Raw genomic sequence first — 23,788 nt, 5'->3', positions numbered from 1 at the left:
ACACGGTTTTTCAATCTTTTCCAGAATATTTCTGTTGCATCAAGCAAATAACTACAAGTGTTACTAGAGTAACATACATATGAGCACCTATTTGTTAAAGTGAATGCCTAATCCAGTCAAGGAGTGTCATATTTTAAGAATAACCTTTAGTATTCATGCATGAAGATGGAACAGGAATTCTTTTTAGGTCATCATGTCCTCTATTTGTAGTCATAAATATACTAGATGAAAAGCTTTTTGTCTATTAATGAATCTGACATCACCTTTTCTTTTTATGTAGCGCGAACATTACCCGAAGGTGTCAGAGCGCTTTACATAAGAACTAGTTGCGATACATAAGGATTTAGGATTACATGTGTTACACAAAAGATACATGCAGAAATAAATTGCAAATGTACAAGTAATAAAGTCGCAGAGGGAAGAGACAAATAGAAAAAATTGCAAATGTATAGGTTGTAAAGTCACTCAAGGAAGAGATACAAATGGATAAATTCTAAGAGTCATATAGGCATGGTAGAGAGTACAAAGGTCTACTGCGGTGGTTCCCAAAGTGTGCGCCGCGGCACTCCGGTGCGCCGGTAAGAAAATGGTGGGGAGCCACGGCCAACTTCCAATTAGGTCAAAGGAGCAACGGGTCAAAAAAGTTTGGGAACCACTGGTCTAGACTGTTGCAGAACATATAGAATTGACCACTTTAAGTCATTCTCAGTGTGTTTATTTTCAATGCAATGCTCCACCATCGGTGCTGTAAGCACTTTATTCTTGATTCTAGACTTATGTTGCATTATGCGCATATTCACTTGTTGTGTTGTCTTGCCTATGTAAATCTTATTACATGGGCAGATGACTACATACACAACATTTCGTGTTTTACAATTTGAGAAACGTAAGTGTTTCCACTTAATATTCCCATGTTGGAATTCCTTCCCTTCCACAGTAGTCCCACAGGCCACGCATGTCCCACATTTATGATGTCCCTCAATGGGTTTCATTCCCCATTGAGACAATAGGTCACTCTTAGGTTTGGGTAATGCTATCTCGGCTCGGACAAGATGTTGTCCGATGCTCCTGTTCTTACGATACGCGAAAAGAGGACGGGGAAATGGACAGTCCAGGTTTTCTAGTAAGTGCCAATTTTTTTACACGGTTTGTCTGAATTTGTTTGTCAGGCCCAAATGTGGTGACACAGACCATCCGGTCTAGTTCAGCCTTTGATTTTGTTTGTAGCAAACATTCGCGTGGTGTACATCGTGCCCGCTTGAATGAGTTTAACAGTTTTTTTCGGATAACCACGGCTTTCCATTTAGTGACAGAATGTGTCAGCGTGTCTTTCATACTCTGACAACTCCGTGCAGTTTCTCCTGATACGGAGCATTCTCATTATTTTCAGGCTGTAATACAAGACTGAAAATTAACTCCCATTTGGTGGAAACGTAGGTTCACGAGCATGATCCAGTAAGGTATGTTGATAACACATGTGCCCCATTCTGGTCTTAGAAAGTGAGCAAGAACAGGTCATGATACCTGCGTTTGTTTTTAGATCCCGAAAAGAAAAGAAACTCAGTCAGAACTAATACCCTACCCTTGACTGGCGGCTGCTGGTTCAACAGGTAATATGAGTAATCCGAGTTAAATGTAGTTGGAAGCTAAACAACTGTCAGAAATGTAGCTAAAACAAGTTTTATTTTATACACTTGCAGATATCCCGTATTAACCCCTTCCATGCTGGTGACGAACCCCAGCCGTCATGCACTACGGTGCTCGTGTGCTGATGACGGCTGGGGTTCGTCATGCCCCGCCCGTGTTCGTCCGGCGGCCGCACACGGGAAAAATCACGGCAGCACGGAAGGGGTTAAGACAGAGCCCTGATGAGAATCCGTAGAGTTGACATACCGGATTCGAAACGCGTTGGCGTACAAAAGATTAGCCATTTATTGGTTGAATGGACTGAATGAATTAATTTGAAGTCTATTTTTCCTTTTTTGAACTGCCTACATTCAACTGTAGTTCATTGATTTATGATTGTCATCAAGTTTATACTTTTGACTCTGGTCTTTATGGAATTAAGGATGATTTTTTCTTCGTAGTATGAATATTTGAGTGTATATATATCAGAGCAATTCACTTTGCATAATACAACTAGTTATGTGTATGTGTGTTGTAAATAATCGCGAATTGTAAATAATTGTATACAAGGTGTACAAAACGATAAGGTGTCCCTTTCATACATCAATACTTAAAAAAAGACAAAAAACAAATAAATAATAAAAGGGTTTGAGTGATATACCCGTACGAACCAGGAAGTCTCTTATGGTTTGTTCCCTCAAAAATAGAGGGTTTAAGTAAGTGTGGGGCTGGCAATCTGTGTACTTAGTTATATTAATGGTCCAGCTAGCCCCACGTCCCAGGACCTGAATCCCCCATTCTTCAAAAGCTCTAACCATTGAGCCACACTTCTCCACAAACATGAAATATTCCTATAAAATAACCAAGTAACGAATTCCGAAGTACTCACCTGGGATCAAGAGAGAAGCCAGTACTGTACCTTGTAGCCCAGTATTAAACCACAAAAGTAATCCGAACCGAGTTTACCCTTAATCTGTATTTTCTCCATAGGAATCCATTGTCTGCTTTTCTATGAAAGTGTCTACTTTTGAAAACTTTAAATATTCTTTAAAAAGTCTTTAAAAATTCTTTAAAAAGGCCTGTGCATTCAAACCCTTTTCAAATAAGCTGGCGCTCATGTGGCAGTCTAGATCACAGCGGCTTAAGGAGGACTTCTCCAAATAGTTAGCCACTAGGTTAATTCCTTCTCCGTGCCTCCCTCCTCCACCTATACATTCCTCTCTGGGGTTTAGCAGAGGTCTCTCTGTAACCCCCCACGTCACTCATAAATGAACTGTACAGGTTCTGCGAGCGATGAAAGATTTTACTCGTCTGTCCTGCTGGATCTGTTCCACGAGGAATAGAGTATTGCACTTGATGCCTTCCAGGAGACACGGAAACTTGCGTTGCGACAGCCACGCTGAGCCGGTTTTGTAAGGCAGCAAAGCCTTCAATGCTGCTGCCCAATTTGTAAGTGTCCAGTGATCGGGAAAGCCCGTGCTGCTAAAATGGCGGCACCCCGCAGATTGCTCTCCAGATTGCTCTCCTGAAGCTGGCTGCCTGATGAGTGGAGAGCGGGCGGGCAGAGAGTGTGAGGGGGCGGAGCGGGGGTGTGGGAGGAGTGCGGCTGGCTGCCTGATAGAGTGGAGAGCGGGCGGGCAGAGAGAGTGAGGGGGCGGAGCGGGGGTGTGGGAGGAGTGCGGGAACAGACGGGAGGGGAGGAGAGTAGGAGGAGGAGTAGGGGAGGCACGGCCTAGCGGCCGTGCAATCAAGAAGTGAGGGGGCGGGAGAGTAGGCAAGGCAGGCGGCTGGGGCCATGTGCACGCGCTTTTAAGCTCAATGCGCATGCGCATTGAGCTTAAAAGTCACGGGCACTGCAAGGAATCGCCACGATTCCTTGCAAGTTGGGGAAAGAGTGGATAAGTCCCAATACTCTCGCTTGCTCGATGCGCATGCGCATCGACAGGCGAGACCTAAAAATGGACATTAAAGCAAATACCAAGGAAGCTGTGAAAGGGTTGTAGAGAGCTTATGGAAACAAGGTGGCAAAGTATAATGAAACTCTTTATGAGATGTCTCTTTCTTAGTAAATAAATAAAGTATCCTTAGGTTGTTGTGGTCACAGATAATAGTTGAATAGGTATTCTTGATATACAGTAACTGGATCGTATTTGACAAATCACACAATGATGGCAGGCTTTTGTATGTCACTGTGTAAATGTCCTTCTCTGACCCTTATAAACATGCTTGTGATACAGTCACTGGCGAGGTCCAACATTTGTTAACTAGGGACTTGGGATACCTACATCTGATACATTACAAAATAAAATGGTAATTATCTCAATGAAATTACATTGTCCATATTTTCTCCGTCCTCACAAACTCAGCAAAGAAGTACCCCAAAAATACCAAGTAATCAAATGAGGCAGAGAGGAATTAAGAACACAATTGGAAAAGCTTTTTCAAGAAAAAACTGTGGTGAAAGAAGCATGTACTATTAGAATTGGTGATGAAAATAAATGCATTAACTTTTTACTTGAGACTAAAACAGCAAAAGTAATAAAGGAGCATAAGGGTAGCTCAAACCATTGTAAGGACTGAACATCAATAGTAAACTGGAGGAAGACAGACTAGATTGATTTGGCAGAACCAATCTCTTCTACAATAACTTTCTTACATTCTAAAATGTTTTTTTAAATACCAGCGCCCTTTAAAAACTGACTCAAAAATATGGTTGCTGCAAACAAATGTGTGTGAATACCAACAAAGAAGCAAGTTCCTCATGAGAAACAGGTCATGAGAATGTGTGCCCAAGAGAAACTTAATGCTCACTTGAAATCCTTGCATTCTGCATCGATTCCATTTGGTAAACCTCTGCTGTTTATTTTGGAAAGGTCTTCATCATCTCCTTGCTTAAGATCTCTGCTTTGTTCCTCCTCAAATGCAGACGATTTACTCTTTTGATCTACTTTCTCTTGTCCTTCTGTCTCTGAATCTCTGGTACCCTGCAGAAATGACATTCAGTGGTATAAAGTTTTACACATTGAGAACATGTCTGAATAGAAAGTGTGCATCTGCTAAAGGATAACTTGTTACCTTAAAAAGTCCTAAACAATGAAATAAACTGACTAACAATACGGTGAATCGGCACAAATAGTTCATCCAGTTTTTAATTAAACCTTTGTATTTAGAAATTGATAATAGGAGACTTCTGTCGGACGCATTAGTATGCTCAATCAACACATTTCAATAGTAGGACCAGAGGCGCTTATTATGCACTCAAATACCTTATATTTCTGAATAAGAGAGGAGCAGAGATAAGCGTACAGCTAGCATGTTTACCAAGTGTCTTGAGGAAACCTAAGCAAACACCTGGTGCCAGTTGTGTGCCATACACAAGTACAAGGAATGTAATGTATACGAGTTGCAGATTTGTATTTCATGGTGGAATACTGTGGGAAGCTGGCTCTCTATATAGTGCACAAAATGAGGTACACTGTGCAGAGTCCAGACAACCCTTATTGATCTACAGGGGCTATAATTATAATTAGGGCTCCCGGTTTTAATGTATTTATATTTTTGTAATTTCTGTCTGTATTTATCCATATTTATGTTTTGCTAATTTTACCTGCATTTTTCCATATTTAATTTAGGTTTTGTGAAAAAATTAAGCTGAAATGTGTATGTTTCTGCATTTATTTAACCAGTTAATCTGCACTCATGCCTGAAGAGCTGACAGATTTCAATGATACATTCACACTCTGATGGTAAAATATATATTTGTCAGAGTTGGTAATTCCACCACACTCAAGATGGTGGAATCCTTTCTCGTGTTCACTTCAGGCTGCCCACCCCTAAAGATGCGTCCAGCCTGGCAGTGCAACACACCTCCTGACTAGCTACGTTCCCACCTGTCCTGGTGCCAAATGGGCCTCAGAACAGGGGGTTACATCCTCCAGGTCTGGTGAGGTCAGCTCACTTATGAAAGGTGGCAGAGGCTTTCAATCCTCTGGCCTGAATATGCGGATTCACGTGCCCTCCTGCTGGAAGAGGTGTAAACACCTCCTGCCAGACCAGGCATTGTTCCTGACATCTAAGAGCGGGACTCTCAGCTCATAGAGGGTCAGAAACCCATCTGTGGTGGCAGCCTGGACAAGACCAGTCAGCCAGGCCACTACAGGATTAGTAAGAGTCGGGGGGGAACATCTAAGTTACCGTTTGAGTGCATGTTTAAATAAATCCATCATTGGAATCAGTGTGGGTTTATTAATAAGAGAAGTGGTGTTTCATATCAAACACCAGAGGTTACAGAAAAGCTATTATGCAGCTGTGTGGAACTCAGTTCAGTATTTACCAGTGCCCAGTAAATACCTTAAGATGGCTTGCCTGTTCACTTGCAATATCTAGCAATAGAACTAGATATAACAGGGGCATATCTGCTCATGCAGATATTTCCTCACATAAAATATAATGCACCCTGCCTTAAGGCTCAAAGGCCTGCTGTAGGGGTGACTTACATATATTAAATGCAGTGTATTCAGCCCTTGTTGCCGGTTTTTGGAAGTAACTCGGTATATGGATAGTTTGATTCAAGTGGAACCTTGACACCACCTTTGGCATGAAGTGTGGGTCCGTTCTCATCACCACCCTATCGCTGTGTATCTGTAAGTAGGGTTCCTGTAGTGTTAGTGCCTGCTGTTCGCTCACTCTGCGCAATGAAGTGATTGCTACCAGGAAAGCGGTTTTCATGGTCAGCATTTCTAGGGAGCCCTTGTGAATCGGTTCGAAAGGTTCCTTCATGAGTTCCGTTAGGACTAGGTTAAGGTTCCATGCAGGTGGTGGCACCCTCTTTGGCGGTGCGATCCTCTTTGCTCCCTCCAGGAATCTCTTAACGACCTGTGATGTGAAGAAACTCTTGCACATTTCTCCTCTCGTGTAAGCGACTATCGCTGCCAAGTGAAACCTCAGTGAGGATGAGCTCAGATTTTTGTCGAGCAGGTGCGTGAGGTACTTTAGCACTGTTGAGTCCTTTTTCATCTTATTGTATAGCTTTTCCCTCCTGCACCACAGTGTAAATCTCTTCTATTTCGCTACGTAGCACTTCCGTGTGCTGGGTCTTCGTGCCTCCTGAAGTACCCTCGGGGTGCTTTCTGGCAGTTTCAAATGCGCAAACTCTATGTCCTCAGAAGCCACGCTACGAGGCTCAGGCTCTCTGGCTCTGGGTGCAGCACTTCTCCGTTTTGCATGGAGAGTAGGTACTTTCTTCTTCCGAATCTGTGGGGTGCACTCTGTGTCATCTCCATGATCTGAGAGTACCATTTCTGCCTGGCCCACTGCGGTGCCACCAGTATCAGGGTCATGTTGCTCGCTCTGCACTTGCTGAGTACCTTGTGTATCAGCGGTATCGGGGGAAAAGCGTAAACAAATGTCCTGGACCAGTCTATCCATAGGGCATTCCCCAGGGAGCCCTCCCCGGGCTGTCTGTGTGAGAAGTTGGCCTGGTATATGATGCTCACTAGTTCTAGTGATCACCTTGTACCATGCCAAGCAACCCTTATGATGATTGGTTGTAAGTCAACCTTATAGACCAGCTATCCTAGTAGCGTGGACAAAGCAGTCTTAGGCTATACTCTGTAAAGGCATGTGAAGCAAGCTGTTTTACCATACACAATCCCCTTGAATACCAAATGAAAGGACACCACACAGATATATATTGAAAATATATATATATTTACTACAAAATCCCCTATACTCTTTACGAGCACAGAAGCAAATACGTTAAAACAAAACAGTTTAAATATACAAAAGTTGCACAATATGGATAAGCCCTAGGGGCCACCTAAACCATATACTAAAATAGTGGTAAAAGAACCACTTATCTGAAAGGAAGTAGGCCTAGGGCCTTGGGAATCGCTGGAGCTGTTCGACACTAACAGTGAAGAAGTCGGGAAAGGCCCGCGGGACTCGGGTGCAGTGCGGAAAGTGTACGCATATACCAATGTAATGTCAATGGTGCATAAAAGTTACAAAGTTAGTGTTTAAGGAACCTTCCGGCTGACCTAGAAGGACAAAACTTTAGGCCTAGGCACTAGAGGTGTGTACCAGTGTAGTAACACCGGTGTTGCTGAGTTACCTCACCCACAGGAAGCGGGTGCACAGGTGCGAAGTAGTGTCGGGTTGGTGCTTGGAGCTGAAGATTCTGCAGGCGTCGAGAAGAGTTCCGGTGGATCCAAGGGTGGATCTGAAGTGGTGAAGACCTGAAAGCAGAGGGGACAATGTTCAAAGTCACTAGCCAGTGACTACCGTGGAACCAGGATGGAACCAGTCGATGTCGGGTGCAAACAGGCGATGAGGTGAAGATTGTCTCTGCAGCCACGTGGACACTAAGAGGTCAAGGACGTCCAGGCGTTGGTCACGAGCTGTCCCACAAAGGCTCTAGCTGTTGGCGGTGTCGGCTTCTTGATCGGAGCAAACAGGCCTTGGCTAATGCAAGCCACGCAGGAATCGATGCAAACTTCTCACTCGGACCAGCAAGGTCAGAGCGGGTGCTCCTTTTTACAGGAGCGAGGGCAAGTCTGGAGCAACCAGACCCGCAGTGTAAATTGTAGGTTTCGTCGCCAAGATGGCCGCTGACCATGTGCCAAGTGGCCGGGATGGCGCGTCGAGTGCCACGATGCAAAAGGGCCCCACGCAGTTCGTGAAGATGCTGGGGGACTGATCTTCGGTGAAAGGGTTGCTCGGTTGTGGGGCTTCTATATTCCCAAAGCACAGCGTCGAGGGTGCCTCGGGTGCTGCGCAGTCAGCTTCTCGGGGGTCTTTCAAGATGTCCGGTCCCACGTCTCTCGGTGCCTCCACGGGTCCCTTCTTTGCGGGGACTGTGGATCGGGCTGTGAGAAGTCTGGGAGTCTGGGTGTCGTCAGGCTCTGGGCTCGGGCAGGAGGCGGCGGCAAAGCAGACGTCGAGTTGCTGGATGGTGCCTGTGTTCACAGGGTGGCCACTCCTAGGCCACAAGGGAGATGCTCTTCAGTCTTCTGTGCAGCAGAATGTCGAAGTCTAGTCGTCTTCTTAGTTTCAAGTTGATTCAGGATGATCTGAGGTGCTATGGCACTGCTCCAACTCTTATTCCCAATCTGAGGCGTGGATCACCTGCTAGGTCCCTCCTCTGGGTGGGACCAGGAAGGGGCAGTTACACCCCCTTTCCTTTGTCCAGCTCCGCGCCAGGACTGGGGCTGGAAAGCCCCAGCACCGGTTTGGACTGGCTTATGCACGAGGACACCTTGTGTGCCCCGGACATGTCTGTTTCTATTCAGTCCTGTCCTACCCAATACACAAAATCCTATCTGGGGTGGTGCTCGCACCTCCCAAGGCAGGAAACCCTTTGTCCAAGCGTCCCTCGCTGGAAGGACTCCCAGCAGCAGGAGGTCAGACTTGTGTCTGTGGTGGCAGCATCCATTTTGTGATGCTGAGGCTCGAGTTTAACTTTAACAGGGATTCAGGTTATGTACATGTCGTGTCCCTCTAGAAGGGTGGAATGCGATCCCCGTCGACAGAACTGTCGAGGGGATAGTATTCCAAATCGTATGACACCTTACTCGACATGTTTTGATAAAGCCAAACCAAAGTTAGCATATAACCGCGAGTATTATAATGCACTTAAGAGTATGTGGTATGGCAATGTCCCGGAACAGCTAAGGGAGATGTTCCCGACAGCTGCAGACAGGCTCAGCTCATGCTAGAGCACCATCTCACATGAAACCAAGCACTCTGCCTCCAGGATTGTTAGGGCCTGCCATAGGAGGGAATTATAGGTTACTATGTGTCCAGTTAGGTTAGATATGGAGATACTATATCTAAGTAAGATGTGATTACACCAACTTACCCCAGCTGAGTGATCAGCCAGTTGTGTCAAATATGGAGGCCAGGCCAGGGGTGGCACAATACATGCTGCAGCCCCTGGTAAGCCTTGGCTACACCTATGCCCTGGGTACCTATGGTACACTGTTACAGGGGCCTATAAGGTGAACCAGTTCCAATTGTGTATGCACCTAAGGTACATGGAGTCCATTTTAAGGAGAGAGCAATTAGCCTGGGGCCCTGAATAGCAGGATTCCAGGCCAACTATGTCAAAAACCAGCAAAACACCAGGCAAAAAGTTTGGGGGTAACCATAGTCAGATATCCACCTTCCTACAGTCTGGATGCGAAGTTTTGGCATTTTGCATTCTGGCGTGTTGCAAATAGGTCTACCGACGGTGGCCCCCACCTGTCGAAGAGCCTTCTCGTCTCTTGGGCATTGAGTTCCCACACGTGGGATGCCGATGTCTGTCTGCTGAGCCAGTCTGGTTCTACATTGTTCTTTCCTGGTAGATGTATGGCTAGCAGGTCTATCTCGCGTGGGATGGCCCATCTCCATATCTCCTGCGCTAGTTTAGAAAGTGGGGCTGATTGTGTCCCCCCCTGCTTGTTGATTTAAAACATCGCTGTTGTGTTGTCTGTCTGGATCAACACTCTCTGGTTGTACAATTTTGTTTGGTCTTCAACTCTAGGTAATTGATGTGTCTGACCGCATCTGCTGGTGTCCACAGGCCTCTTACTTTGAGTTTCTCCATGTGAGCACCCCATCCCCTCTGGGACGCGTCTGTGGTAATGGTCACTGTTGGCGTTTGTTGCGTCAGAGGCTTCCCCCTTGTTATGTTCCCCATGTTCCACCATGCCATCTCTTTCTGCACTGCGTGTGTAACAACCACTAGATCCTCCCAACGACCTGTAGCTTGTGACCATTGCTCCTGTAGCCATTCCTGTAAAGGTCTCCTGTGGAGCAGCACGTTTGGCACTAGGTGTATGCATGATACCATCATGGCCATGATTTTGCTCGCTGTCCTCACTGATCGAGCTTGCCCCTTCTGGTAGAGCTGCGTCTCCCTCACGAGCGCTATCCTTCACTTTTTGCTGGGGAACACCTTGCTCTGTAAGTTGTCGATCTGTCCTCCCAGGAAGATTTTTGTGTGTTCTGGTTCCAGGGAGGATTTTCCCCAATGGATGGAGAATCCTAGGTTCATCAGTGTGCTGGTCACCCTCTGTGCGTGCTGCTTGCACGTCTTGTATGAGCTTGCTTTGATCAGCCAGTCGTCCAGGTAAGGGTAAACGTGTATCCCTTCCCTTCGTAGGTGTGCTGCGACTGTTGCGAGGCATTTTGTGAAAACCCTTGGTGCCGATTTGAGCGCGAACACCAGGGTTGTGAACTGGTAGTGGTCTTCCCGATGATGAATCTGAGGAGGTGTTTGTGGCCCCTGTTCGTTGGCATGTGCAGGTAGGCATCTTTTTGGTCTATGGTGACCATAAAGTCCCCGCCTTGCAATTGAGGAAGTACCTCTTGTAGGGAGGTCATCTTGAATCTCTGCGTTCTTACGAACTTGTTTAAGAATCTTAGGTCCAGGATGGGTCTCATAGTTTTGTCCACCTTTGGTACCAGGAAGTATGTGGAGTATATGCCCTTGTTCCTTTCCATGTAAGGTACTGCCTCTATGGCTTGTTTTTGCAGGAGCTCCTTTGCTTCCTCCCGAAGGAGCTCTAGGTCTTTCCTTGCTAGTGGCCTTCTTTTTGGCTTCCTGTCCGTTGGCTTTCCCTCCAACTCTATGCAGTACCCGTACTGTATGATGTTGAGTACCCATTGGTCTGATGTTCTACTCTTCCACTCCCTGAAGAAGTGTTTCAGTCTTCCTCCCACTGGTCTTACATGTACTGAGGTGTCTAGTTCGTGTAACTCCTGTCCGATGTGTTTCTGCTCCACCCTGGGAGTTTTTGCTCGGGTGGGCACATGGAGTTTTATTAAGTCACTTAGAGGCGGGCTGTTGTCCCCCTCTCTTATTTTGCCCACGTCCATTCCCTCTCCTGCGAAAGGACTGGCCTCTTGATTGGTACTGTCAGGACTGTTTTTGCTGCCCCTGCTGTGTCTGGGCGTCTGCTTGGTGGGCTTGCTGGAACACCTGGTGTGATGTCCGTCTGGTTTCCTCCCCTCCCGTTAGGTCTTCGTGACGGGGTGCCACTTTTAGTACCTCTGAACTGTAATGCCCCCATGGATCTTGCAGTCTCGTTATCCTTTTTCAGTTGCCTGAGTTTCTCGTCAACTGGGGCCCCGAACAGCGTTTCTCCGTTGAGGATGCTGTGCTGTACTTCTGGCTTGAAGCCCGAAATCCTGAACCAGGCCTGTCTTCTCTCCCTGATGCCCATCATCACGAGCCTGCTTTAGGTGTCTGCTCCGTCCAGGGCAGTCTTGAGGCAAGAATTGGCTACATTCTTCCCCTCTTCGACAAGGTTTTCAGCTGTTTGCTTGAATTCCTGTGGCATGTTCTTTATTAACTGGCCCAGCTCTTCTAGGATCTGGTATTGGTGCCTGTTGAGCTGTGCATTGGAATTTGCCATGCGCCAGTGCATTGCAGCATTCTGTTCAATTCTTCTCCCCACCAGGTCCATCCTCTTGCTTTCTTTGTCTGGAGGTGACCCAGAAGTGGTAGGCACATTGGCCCTCTTTCCTGCCGTGGCTGCGATGATGAAGTCTGCTGAGACCGATCCCTGAATGTAGGGTGGGTCCTTGGAGGAATGTTTATACTTTTTCTCTGTCCTGGGAGTGACTGCTTTGCATGTAGCTGGTTCCTTGAAAGCCTCTTTTCCCTGTGCCATGACACTTTCGAGCATGGGCAGGAACTGGCTCCTTGTTTGTGTCTCGAGAAGGAAGTCTGCTTTCTGCTTTTCTTAGTCGAGTTTTACCTTGAAAACTGCAGCCACATTCCTGATGACTGTGTTGTAGACTCCGATGTCATCTGGCAGCGAGGGCCTCGAGGGATACGTGTCGAAGGCTTCCTTTGGACTTTCGGTGTTGACGTCCTGCCAGTCTACTTCCTGAGTCTCCAAAGATGCAGACCCGAGGAGTGTCCTGCTGTCATCGTCTCATTCATACTCGTAGTAGGAGACCTCCTCCTCTTCTTGGTTGTCGAAGGTCTCGACGCCCCAGACTGTCCTTCGACGTCGTAGTACTCCTCCTCAGTTTCCTCGACCACCTGTACCCTAGGTTTCGTCGGGATTTTATATTCCTTCATCCTGGCGTCGAAATCCTTTTTCCATTGCAGGATGTTTTCCATCTCTGCCTCGAGGCATCTTTTCTTTTTCTTTAGTTCGTTCGCGTGGTCTGCGTCGAATGGATCGGACGCTCTATTCGGCGCCGAGCCGAATTTCGTCGTCGAAGGTTTCGGTGCCAAGCTGGCGCTCGGGTCCTTCGTCGACGCTGAAGCGCCCTTCGGGTCCCTTTCCCTCGGTGTCGAACGTTCCTTTTCGGGGACGATTTTCGATGTGTTCTGCTGTTCTCCAGCTTTCGGCGCCTGGGAGTCCTTCTCAGAGGATCTGCTGTGCCTTGGTGTAGCCGCGGACGCTGAAGTTTTCGGCGTCTGCGCTTTCGAGGTTTTGCCCTCAATTTTTCGAGACTCGGGGTCTCTGTGTGCCTTAGGGGCCGTAGAGTCTCCTACCTTCTTTGGAGTCTTCGTAATATCGGTCTCCACGACGGTGTAGCCGTCGTCTTCGGCGGCGGCGTTGTCCTCCTCTTCCGATGATAGCCCCAGGTCTCGAAGGGACGGTGGCTGTCCCTTGCCCTCCATGGTGGCGTTGACTATCCTCTGTCTCTTTCTCACTCGAAGAGTCTTCGGCGTGAAGGCGGAGCAGGCGTTGCAGTCCTCGCTCTCATGGTCGACCGGTAGGCAAAGGTTGCAGACCGGGAGCTGGTCCTTCTGAGCGTACTTGTGGTGGCAGTTACGGCAGAATTTGAAAGGAGTGTTGTCCATCTCATGCGTTCAGGGAGCCCCCCTGAGCTTGCATTCTCCAATGGACGTCGAAGTTCTTGAAGTTCTTCTTCTCCTTAGTCGTCCTCTTCGATGAAGTAGGCTCCTGTAGTCTTCTCAATCTCTTTTCTTGCAAAAAGTGCGTATTTTCTTCTTCTTTCTCCAAAAAGGTCTGGAGCCTTTTCGGGAACGAGCCAGACCCAACCGCAGAAAAAAGAATCTGAAGATGGCGCCCAGGAGTGGGAGCTTCCGCAGGAAGCGTGCCGACGTCACCGGTGTGAGAAGGTGGCCTGATATGCAGTGCTCACTATTCTAGTGAACACTATGCATCAGTCCAGCAACCCTTATTGACGATTGGTTGTAAGTCAACCTTATAGACCAGCTATCCTAGTAGCGTGGATAGGAGCAGTCTAAGGCTAAAGACTTGAGAGGGCGTGTTAAGCCAGCTGTTATACCACACATATACCCCTTGAATACCCAGTGAAAGGACACCACACAAGTGTTATGAAAATAAACAAGTTATTTATTAAGATTCACAACAGCCCTGTACTCTTTATGAGGACAGGGTACTAAGCACAAAACAAAACTCTTACGAAAATACTTAAGTTAGCACAGTATATACAAATGCCCGAGGGGCACGGAAAACCATATACTCTGAAAGTGGAATGCGAAATTACTAGCAGGTAAGTACAGTACTAATAGGCTTTGGAATCGCTAGATCTTGAATATAGAATCTTCAGATTACTTCTAGGAGACTCAGGGGACTCGGGTGCAGAGTGTGCACTCTCACGCGTGATGCGGGACAAAGTCTATGGTAGCTAGAAATTACAAAGTTAGTGTTCTCGGGCGAACCCGACCTGGTAGGAGGAAAACGAAAGTGGATTCTGACCCTTGGATAGTGAGGCTATGCTGGGGCACCGAAATGCCGAAGTTACCTAGCCCAGGGGCTGCAGCTGCATAGGTCTCAAAAGACGTCGGGAATCCTCGTAGACTGACCAGGAGCCTGGAAGAAAGAAGTTGCTGGCAGGCGACCAGTGAAGAAAGTTCGATGGATCCAAGCCTGGATCGAAGGAAGATGACACCTGAAAGCAGAGGGGACCAAGTTCGAGACTACTAGCCAGTAGTCAGGTGGCACCAGGAGGGCACCGGATGGTAGTCACCTCGACTAGGTGAGTGGGTGACGCTGTGCTCGCAGATCTCACGGACCAGGAGGCGTTGTCGGCGACCAGGATGGAGGAGCGAGCTGTCCCACGAAGATTGAAGCTGTCGGCGTCGCTGGACCCAGGATTGGGCAACAAAGCCTTGGCAAATTCAAGCCCACGCGGTGGACTCAAAATGGCGTCTGGAGTGGACCAGGAGGGTCCGGGGTGCCTCTCTTGAAGAAGGAAGCAAGGGCCAGTCTGGAGCAACCAGACCAGCAGCAGTGATGTCGTCGGGCGTCGTGTAGAAGGCAACAAGCCAGCCGGCTAGTAGCCACACAGCGCGGTGAGCACGCAAAAGCAGAAGGGCCCCACGCAGATCGTGGAGATGCTGGAGGGCTGATCTTCGGTGCTGGAGCTGCTCAGGGTTGGGGCTTCTCTGACCCCAAAGCACTCACCAGTGGAGCACACGGTGGGCTTGTTGCAAAGAAGTCGTGCAGTCTTGGCGATCGTCGGTCCCTCGAGGTCTCGTCGCACTCACAGTTCTCAGCTTTGCTGTAGAGGTGAGTAGAGGTCAGAGGTGCCAGGGAAGCCGGGTCTCGTCGAGCTGGGTCGTCGGATTCGTGAAGAAGGACTTGCAGCAGACCGCAGTGTTCTTAGGATGGTGCCCGCTTGATGCAGGGTGACTACTCCTTAGCCACAAGGGAGAATCTTGAAGAAGGAAATCTTGATGTCTTTCGCAGAAAGTCGTGTCTTGATTCTAAAGATGATCTTATTTTAACAGGGGGCTCGCTCCTATCTTTATACTAAAAAAGGGGGCTGACCCTGTGACTAGGTCCTGCCTATACTAGGAGGGGGGTGGTTACACCCCTCTGCCATGCCGGACTTTCCTCAGGCCAGGGGCTGGTGTGCCCCTGGAACTGGTTCTGACCGGCCTATGCGTAGTGAGCACCGGGGTGCCACTCAGCAGTCACCTTCCTGTAAAGCCCTGCCTACCCAGGATACACAAAACCATGTCTGGGACGGTGCTAGCACCGCCGGTGACAGGAAACCCTTTGTCCAGGCTCCCCTCGCTGGAAGGTCTCCCAGCTGCAGGGGGTCAGACTCGTGTCTGTGGTGGCAGCATCCATTTTGTGGAGCTGAGGCTTCATTTAACTTTAACCGGGGTTCACAGTTACATACATGTCGTGTCCCTCTAGAAGGGTGGAATGCTAACCCCGTCGCCAGAATTGGCGAGGGGTTAGTATTCCAATTCGTATGACACCTTACTCGACATGTTTTGATAAAGCAATACCAAAGTTAGCATTTAACCGCGAGGATTATAATGCACTTAAGAGTATATGGTATGCGTTATCATGGAACAGCTATTAGGACTTGGTTCCGCAAGCTGCAGACAGGCTCAGCTCATGCCAGAGCACCATCTCACACGATTCCAAGCACTCTGCCTTCAGGATTGTTAAGGCCTGCCATAGGAGTGACTGATAGGAATCTGTGTGTCCATTTTAGGGTTAGATATAGGTATACTATATCTACAGCAAAGGGTGATTACACGACTTTGCCCCAGCTGTCATGCAGCCAGTTGTGTCAAATTTAGGAGGCCAGCCAGGGGTGGCATAATACATGCTGCAGCCCCTGGCAGCCCTGGGTACACCCATGGTCTGAGTTACAGGGTCTGATAGGGTGGCCCAGTACCAATTGGAAATGTACCTAGGGTACATGGAATCCATTTTAAAGAGAGAGCAGTAGGCCTGGGGTCCTGATTGGCAGGGTCCCAGGTCGACTATGTCCAAAACAAGCTAAAACACAGGGCAAAAAGTTGGGGGCAACCATAGTCAGGAGGTACCTTCCTACAACCGGAAATACACCAAAGGTGGGACGTCGACGCCCACCTGGGCTACGAAAGAAAAGAAAAAAAAAAAAAAAGAGACTACGAATCCGGACCCAACCACAAGACCGCGGATTAATGCACAGCATAGTGAATCCAGAAAGATTCACGCTGCTAAATGGTAATTTTCATATGGAGGACAAGATGTGCTATTCATTACTCAGATGCCTGCTGCTTATCCAACTAAAGGTACGGCTCCTTTATCCCTCAATTATGTTCGTTGCTTGTGTCAAGTTTATCAATACCTGTGGATTCGGAGTCGGAGCTACGTCAGCAAGCAAGATGGCTGCTTAGGCTCCCGGCTACACCGACCTCCGTAACCCGCACGATATCCTGTATATTATCCTGACTTTACACCTAGTCTCTGAGTGCATGAACTGTTCCACACTCCGATGGTGAAATCCGGAAACTTACATCGGCTTGTTTGACGAAGTTCCATTGAGTTGAAATTTGCGGCCTACTCCAGCGGTGAAGCCGGGGCCTGGAGTACTTTCACAGCCGGGCTGTAGTGCAACAACATCGGCCAGGAGAATCGGGCTGGGTCCGGTCGACCGGAGTGGAGGCTCTAATTCAGCCCGAATTTGGCAGCGATTGTTTTCATTGCTCAGCATCGACCGAGGGGTGAGTCTGCCTGCTGCCGGTGGGGGCCCCAGTCCTGCGGACCCGGTTTGCGCCCGCCGGGGTTCGGTGGTTCGGGGTCTCTGGCCTGCGGCCTTAACTGGGTTGACCGTGGCTGCAGACAAAGACTGGTCACCCTTCGCATTTGCACGTTCGTGGTCCTGTCTGTCCCCCCAGTGGATGCCAGATTCACCCGGGGAGGTGATTGTGACTGATATAGGGCATGAGAATATGGATCGAACGGTGCATGAGACATCGCTGAGGTCAATACTGGCAGAACTTTGGGCATTTCGCTCACATGTGGATACTTTGTTGAGCAAATTGGACACGCGCCTATCTGAGATGCTCCGGGTGGAACCGGGCCCAGCCTTATTGTTGGAACAGGATTCTGCAGCCATTCATATCGCGGCCATTTTGACTCCGTGCGAGCGCCCCGGGAGGAAACAAGTATTGGAACCATCGGATGGTGCCCTGGGAAACGGTGTTCCTGAGGATGTCATGGTATTGCTGAACCTTCCACCACCACCGGCTTTGGAGATATCGTCAAGCGTTCCCCTCGTGGAGACTTTTGTTTGTGACTTTCAATTCATTCTGTGGTCCTCTTCTCCTTTCCTGGTGACACCATGACTCCTGTGCAAGACGCATTGGGACTGTTCAACTAGGAGGAAGAGTTCGTCTGCGTCTAGAGTTCCTGTGGACTCACTGCCTGCCGGTAGCCATGGGCTGATTTCTGATGACTCTTCTTCTTTATTGCTTCTTTGTGTGCCTTTGGGTCTCGCTGGAAGGGGTTCATGTCCTGGTTCGGAAGGGCCAAGGTTGAGATAGACTGGGTCAGGAAGGGTTAGCGTGGCTTCCTAAAGTGTTGGACCAGCAACTGTTTGCTCTAAGAGGCTGGGCGGTGTCTCACGGTACCCTCTAATTTCTTCTATATTGTTGTAATAAACTTGTCTTTTAGTGATAGGGGGTGGCTGTTTCAGGCGGGGGTCTAAAGGGGCTGGGAGTACACATGGATATGCCCTCCTCCGCTTTTTCTCCTACCTTTGGGGGTTTTAGTTATTAGGGGCGACAGGCACGCTGCTAGTGGGGACAGGCTGTGGCCATTTGCAGGGGTGCAGGGTGGGGGGCTGGAGGGGGGGGGGTTATTTTGCCCTTTTTATTTTCTATGGCCTTTCTTTCTCTCTCTTTTCTTAAGGATCAGTATAGCTACGAATCATTCGGATTCTTATCGTGTGCTTGTATTTCGTGCTTATGCTCTTATGATATCCTGATTCCTGGGTGGGCAGGCTCCGAGTATTGGCGCAACATGGAATGTATATTGTGTGTTCTTTTGTACCGATGTATATGCTCTGGCGCCAATTCTCCATTATAGTGGTTATTACATGCATATCCTGTTTCTTACCCTGTCCCCCGCATTCTGTTTGATTGTATGGCACCTGATCCTCTCTTATAAAATATAAAATGAAACCTCTGTCTCCTCCTGGAACCCAGTTGTGCATTCTAATACAAGTCTTATCCTGGATCGCTGCCGTACCTTTGGGTTGTCGGCTTAAGAGCTGTGTCATGCTGTGATATCGGAGATTTTAATTTGTCTAGCGGCCGGCCCCCGCGGTTGTAGGCCCATACTTGTATTTTTACCTAATGCTACAATAAAGGTTTTCCAAAAAAAAAAATACCTGTGTATTCATTCTAGATAATATAATACTTTTGCTAAGTGTTTCAGAGATGGGTCATGAAATCTCTCATGTACCCTAGTGAAGGGCATAGCCTCAAACTGAGTAACATTTTACAGTACTTGTCCCACTATTTTGTACATATATACAAGATTGTTTCCCTGACAAGGCACACTTGTGCTCAAAGCACTAAAAACCGAAACATGTGCTTCTTGTGGAAGCCTCCAGCTTTACTGCTCTTGCCTCCAACCATATTGACCAATGAAGGGAATCAGTTGATGCCCAATATGATAGAACATAAAAATACATTAAATTAGTCTGTATCAAGGTAGTTAAAGGGTTCAGCAGCATGACTGCTCACATTGCTCCTATCCTATATTTTATGCTTATTTTTTGCTGGTTTTATCCAAGATTGGTTTCAGAGATTGGCTAGTGAGAGGAGGGGGGTGATTTATTTGAAGAATACAAGATCTTTTAGCTAGGAGCGTTTTGTTTAAGAGCCATTTATTCAATTTAATTTGACATCAAAGGATGAGGAAGAATGGATGAGGGCCCATGAAGGGCCTATTGGGACAAAGGTGCATTCACTTCCTCAACGTATGCTTAATATAATGTTGTATCCAACCGGTTTAATGTTCCAGTAGAAAATGAAAAAAATAAAATACATACTCAGGTTTTAGTTAAATCACTACTTTCATGCGCATCAGTATAGAATATCCGCATTCAATGAGGACTCTGCTTATAAAATCACCCTTAAAAAATATACTCACATAGGCTCCTTTCCTAAACCGTGAGTCCTGTTTATCTGCTGGTGAAGAACTTAATACATATTCGACCATGCTCACTCCAAGGCCACCGCTTTCAGATCGAGGTGAAAGGACAGTGTTCACATCACTGTTTCCGTGGAATCCGGGCCCAGGCCTTCTTTGTACCATAATAGGTTGGGACATTGAATGGTCTTGAGAGTTGAAGAAACAAAGAACACAAGGGATTTCAAAGCAATTACAATTCAATAGAAATAGCCAATGAGACAGATCAATAATAGAGTTGTTTTAAAATGCCACAAAACAGAATCTATCAGAAAATATGCAAAACCTGTTCTTAATATTCATTTTAAGTATTTAATATTCAGACAAAGGAGCTTCACAGCACAAGTCCCATTTATTCTAACCATAGCCTTATTCCTGCACCTTTCCACTGGTGAGTTATGTTTTATATAACACTATTTAACTCTTATTCAACTACATAGCTTTTAGTTTTTGAATGTTTTGTTTTATCCAAGTGAAATTATTTGCTTCAAACAAGTGCTGGTAACAGTGTTTTCTTCAAGAGATGTCTTTTGAAAGATCATGTAAACTATACAGGAAATTAGTTGCCACAACAAGTCACAGTAATTAAGAATAATAGTAAATTAGGAAATAGGTTTCACAAGAGCTAGTCGCACAAGTTACTACTTGTGAAACGATACATTAGTATCAGTATTAGTAAGAGACATTAGTTAGTGATAGATTCCTTACCTTCGAATATCCCCAGGCGTCAGACTGGATCCGGAAACGTTTGCGTAGCAATACCCCTGCGCGTCGGTAGGCGTCATCCGCGGCTCCGAGTCAGTCGTCGGCGTCGTTAGCAGCGGAATGACGTCACCGGAGTACTTCGAAGCCGCCCTCTCGCGCTGACGTCTATTCTTACACACAGCTTTTCCGTGCCAGATACACAGAGCCATGATAGAACCAACACTGGTGCCATGAAACTAGGGCCCTGAAAGGGGATGACCTTAACCCTAGATATCGGTTCGAAGAACGGGGAGGATGGGTGGGTCGGTAAGGAATCTATCACTAACTAATGTCTCTTACAGATATATTGTTACACAAGTAGTAACTTGTGCATCTGAAAGAGACAAGTCCGTGATAGATTCCTTACCTTACAATAGATACCCCAGCAATACCAACCCCGGTGGTGGGTCTGCGAACCAATAATCACACCAGAAAGTCCTGGAGGACGGAACGGCCAAAGAAGCCATCCCTCCGGACATGGCTGTCCAGGCAGTAGTGTCTTGCGAACATGTGCAGCGAGGCCCACGTAGCTGCCTGACAGATGTCCTGCAAGGGGACTCCTCGGCCCAGGGCAGTAGTAGTCGCCGTGGCCAGAGTGGAGTGGGCCCTCAGCCCAACAGGAGGTTCCTTCTTAGCCAAAGAGTAACACGCTTGGATGCACAACACGATCCACCGAGAGATGGTCCGCTTGTGCACCGCCCGTCCTTTCTTCGCGCCCACGTAACCAACAAAGAGTTGGTCATCCACCTGGAACTGGCGTGTGCGATCCAGATAGTAAGAGAGCGCACGTTTTGGGTCCAGACGGTGGAGCCTCTCTTCCTCTTTCAAAGGCGGAAAGAAGGTGGGCAAGGTGATGGACTGCCCGATGTGGAAGACTGACTACCTTGGGCAGGAAAGAGGGTTTTGCCCGCAACACAACCTTGTCCGGATGGACAGAAAGGAAAGGAGGTTTAGAGGAAAGAGCCTGGAGCTCACTCACTCTCCTGGCAGAGGTGATGGCAACCATGAAAGCAGTCTTAAGTGTAAGAAGACGGAGAGGACAGTTATGAAGCAGCTAAAAGGGAGCGCACATCAAGAAAGTTAGAACCAGGTTCAAGTCCCACTGGGGCATCACGAAAGGAACAGAAGGGAACATATGAGTGATGCCCTTAAAGAATCTGTTTACAATGGGGGACTTGAACAAAGAAGGCTGATCAGGTAGCCTTAGGAAGGCTGAAAGGGCAGAAAGGTAGCCCTTGATAGTGCCCAGAGCAGACCCCTGCTGGGCAAGAGAAAGAAGGAAGAGGAGAACATCAGAAAAGAGGGGCATAGAGAGGATCCACGGCCTTTGCTGTGCACCATGCCACAAATCTGTTCCACCTGCAGGCGTATACGGACTTCGTGGAGGGACGCCTGGCTGCCAGAATGACATTACAGACTTCAGGACGCAGGTCAAATGGCCTCAACTGTTGCCGCTCCATCTCCAAGCATGGAGATGGAGACTGGACAGGTTCAGGTGGAGGACCGTCCCCTGCTGCTGCGACAGAAGGTCCACCTGAAGAGGCAGACGAACCGGGGGATCGACTGACATACTGAGTAGCTCTGGATACCATTACCGTCGTGCCCAGTCCGGAGCCACAAGGATGACTTGGGCCTGGTCGCGCTTGATTTTCTTCAGCACTCTGGGCAGAAGTGGTATAGGCAGAAAGGCGTACAACAGACCACAACTCCACTTGCGACGAATAGCGTCCCCGAGCGAGTGCAGTCTTGGAAATTCCAATGCGCAGAACTGATGACATTACAGGTTCTCTTTGGTGGCGAATAGATCTAACCAAGGCTCTCCCCACTGCAGAAAGAGGCCTTGCGCCATATCAGAGTTCCGACGCCATTCGTGATCCATCATGCACCTTCCGCTGAGCTCGTCCGCCCTGACGTTCAGATAACCTGCCAGGTGTTGAACCAGGGTCACGCCCTGATGTTCCAGCCACTGCCAGAGGTGCAGAGCCTCCTGCCAGAGGGTCCACGACCCCACCCCGCACTGTTTGTTGCAGTATCTCATGGCGGTGGTGTTGTCCGTGAACACCTGCACTACACTCCCCCGGACAGAGGGGGAATGCCTTCAGTGCTAGACGAATCCCCTGCAGCTCCAGAAAGTTGATATGGAGCCGGGACTCCGCCGGAGAGCAGAGGCCTCTGATCTCCGCCTCTCCCATGTGGCCTCCCCAGCCCTGGAGGGACGCGTCAGTCACAACTACGTGCTCCGGTTGGGGAAGGGAGACGGATCTGCCGCTGACCCAATCGCGGTCCGTGAGCCACCACTGCAGCTGTCTCGGAGTGCCCTCCGAGATCTTGACATGGTTGGACAGGCTGCCCTGATGCTGGGCCCAATGAAACTTCAGATCCCACTGCAATGCCCGCATCCGCCACCTGGCGTGATGCACCAGAAGGATGCAGGAGGCCATCAGCCCCAGAAGCCGCAGCGCCAACCTGACCGAGACCCGGGATAAAGGCTGAAAGATTGGAATCAGAGGCTGAATATCCCAGACCCGCTGTTCGGAAGTATAAACCCAAAACTGCGCCGAGTCGAGGACCGCTGCGATGAAGAGGAGCTTCTGAGAGGGGCACAGGTGTAACTTCAGCACATTGATGGAAAACTCCAGCTGGTGCAGGAGGTCCGTCGACGACTGTCTGGGGCAAGACCGCCTACAACACCAACGACACACATAGGTGGTTTAACACCGAACTCAAGGAGGCAAAGCTGGCAGTACGGCAGGCAGAGCGCGCCTGGAGACGCGCCTACTGTCCTACTCTCAAGCTACAATACACTACACTTCTCAATCAATACAAGAAGTCCATCCTCTCTGCCAAGACAGACTATTTCTCCTCAAAAATTCTGTCCGCAGAAAACCAATCGAGAGAAATTTTTACAATTGTGCAGGACCTGGCCTTCTCGGACAGAGTCACCCTCAAACCCTCCCCCTCCCAGGCCCTCTGTGACTATCTCAACAACTATTTTATGGAGAAAATTACTACTATCAAGTCAAACATCACCCCTCCCTCCCCTTCTTTTGTGGATCCTCAGCCCTCGCCTGCCCGGTCGTATCTTGATCACATTCCTCCTTTGACCAGAGAGACGTTCCTGTCCCTCCTCTGAAGGGTAAAATCAGGCTCCCCATCTGACACCTGCCCTGCACACATCTTAAGACAAATCTATCTGGCTTGCCCTTCGCCCCCCCTCACTTTCCTCAATAACTCCCTTGCTCAAGGCATTGTTCCACAACTTCATAAATCCGCGACAATAATCCCCATCTTAAAGAAGCCCGGTTCAGACCCCTCTTCACTTGTAAACTATCGCCACATCTCCTTCCTTCCTTTCCTATGTAAAATATTGGAACGCCACATCACCAAAGTGCTCAGCGCCTTCGCCGAGGAGAATGGATGATTAGCCCCCCGCCAGGCTGGTTTCCGTCCTGCGCACTCCACGGAGTCCGTAGTTCTCTCCGTTATGTACA

General features: G+C 48.3%; 1 protein-coding gene across 2 annotated transcripts in view; it reads right to left on the bottom strand.

Annotated features, from left to right (window-relative positions):
- PUM2 (pumilio RNA binding family member 2) overlaps nt 1-23,788 on the bottom strand; it is a 755,055-nt gene that overhangs the window by 619,972 nt on the left and 111,295 nt on the right. For both annotated transcript variants that reach the window (XM_086926282.1, XM_086926283.1), the window contains exons 4-5: nt 19,515-19,702; nt 4,438-4,610 (exon numbers count right to left, since the gene is read on the bottom strand). In XM_086926282.1, the coding sequence (XP_086782408.1) occupies nt 4,438-4,610; nt 19,515-19,702 (361 nt within the window). The remainder of the gene's footprint in view (nt 1-4,437; nt 4,611-19,514; nt 19,703-23,788) is intronic.

Source organism: Lissotriton vulgaris, chromosome 6 (genome assembly GCF_964263255.1).
Source record: "Lissotriton vulgaris chromosome 6, aLisVul1.2, whole genome shotgun sequence".
Classification (NCBI taxonomy): Eukaryota; Metazoa; Chordata; class Amphibia; order Caudata; family Salamandridae; genus Lissotriton; species Lissotriton vulgaris.
Note: the sequence above shows the minus strand (reverse complement) of the source record. Positions and strands in the feature narration are given on the sequence as shown.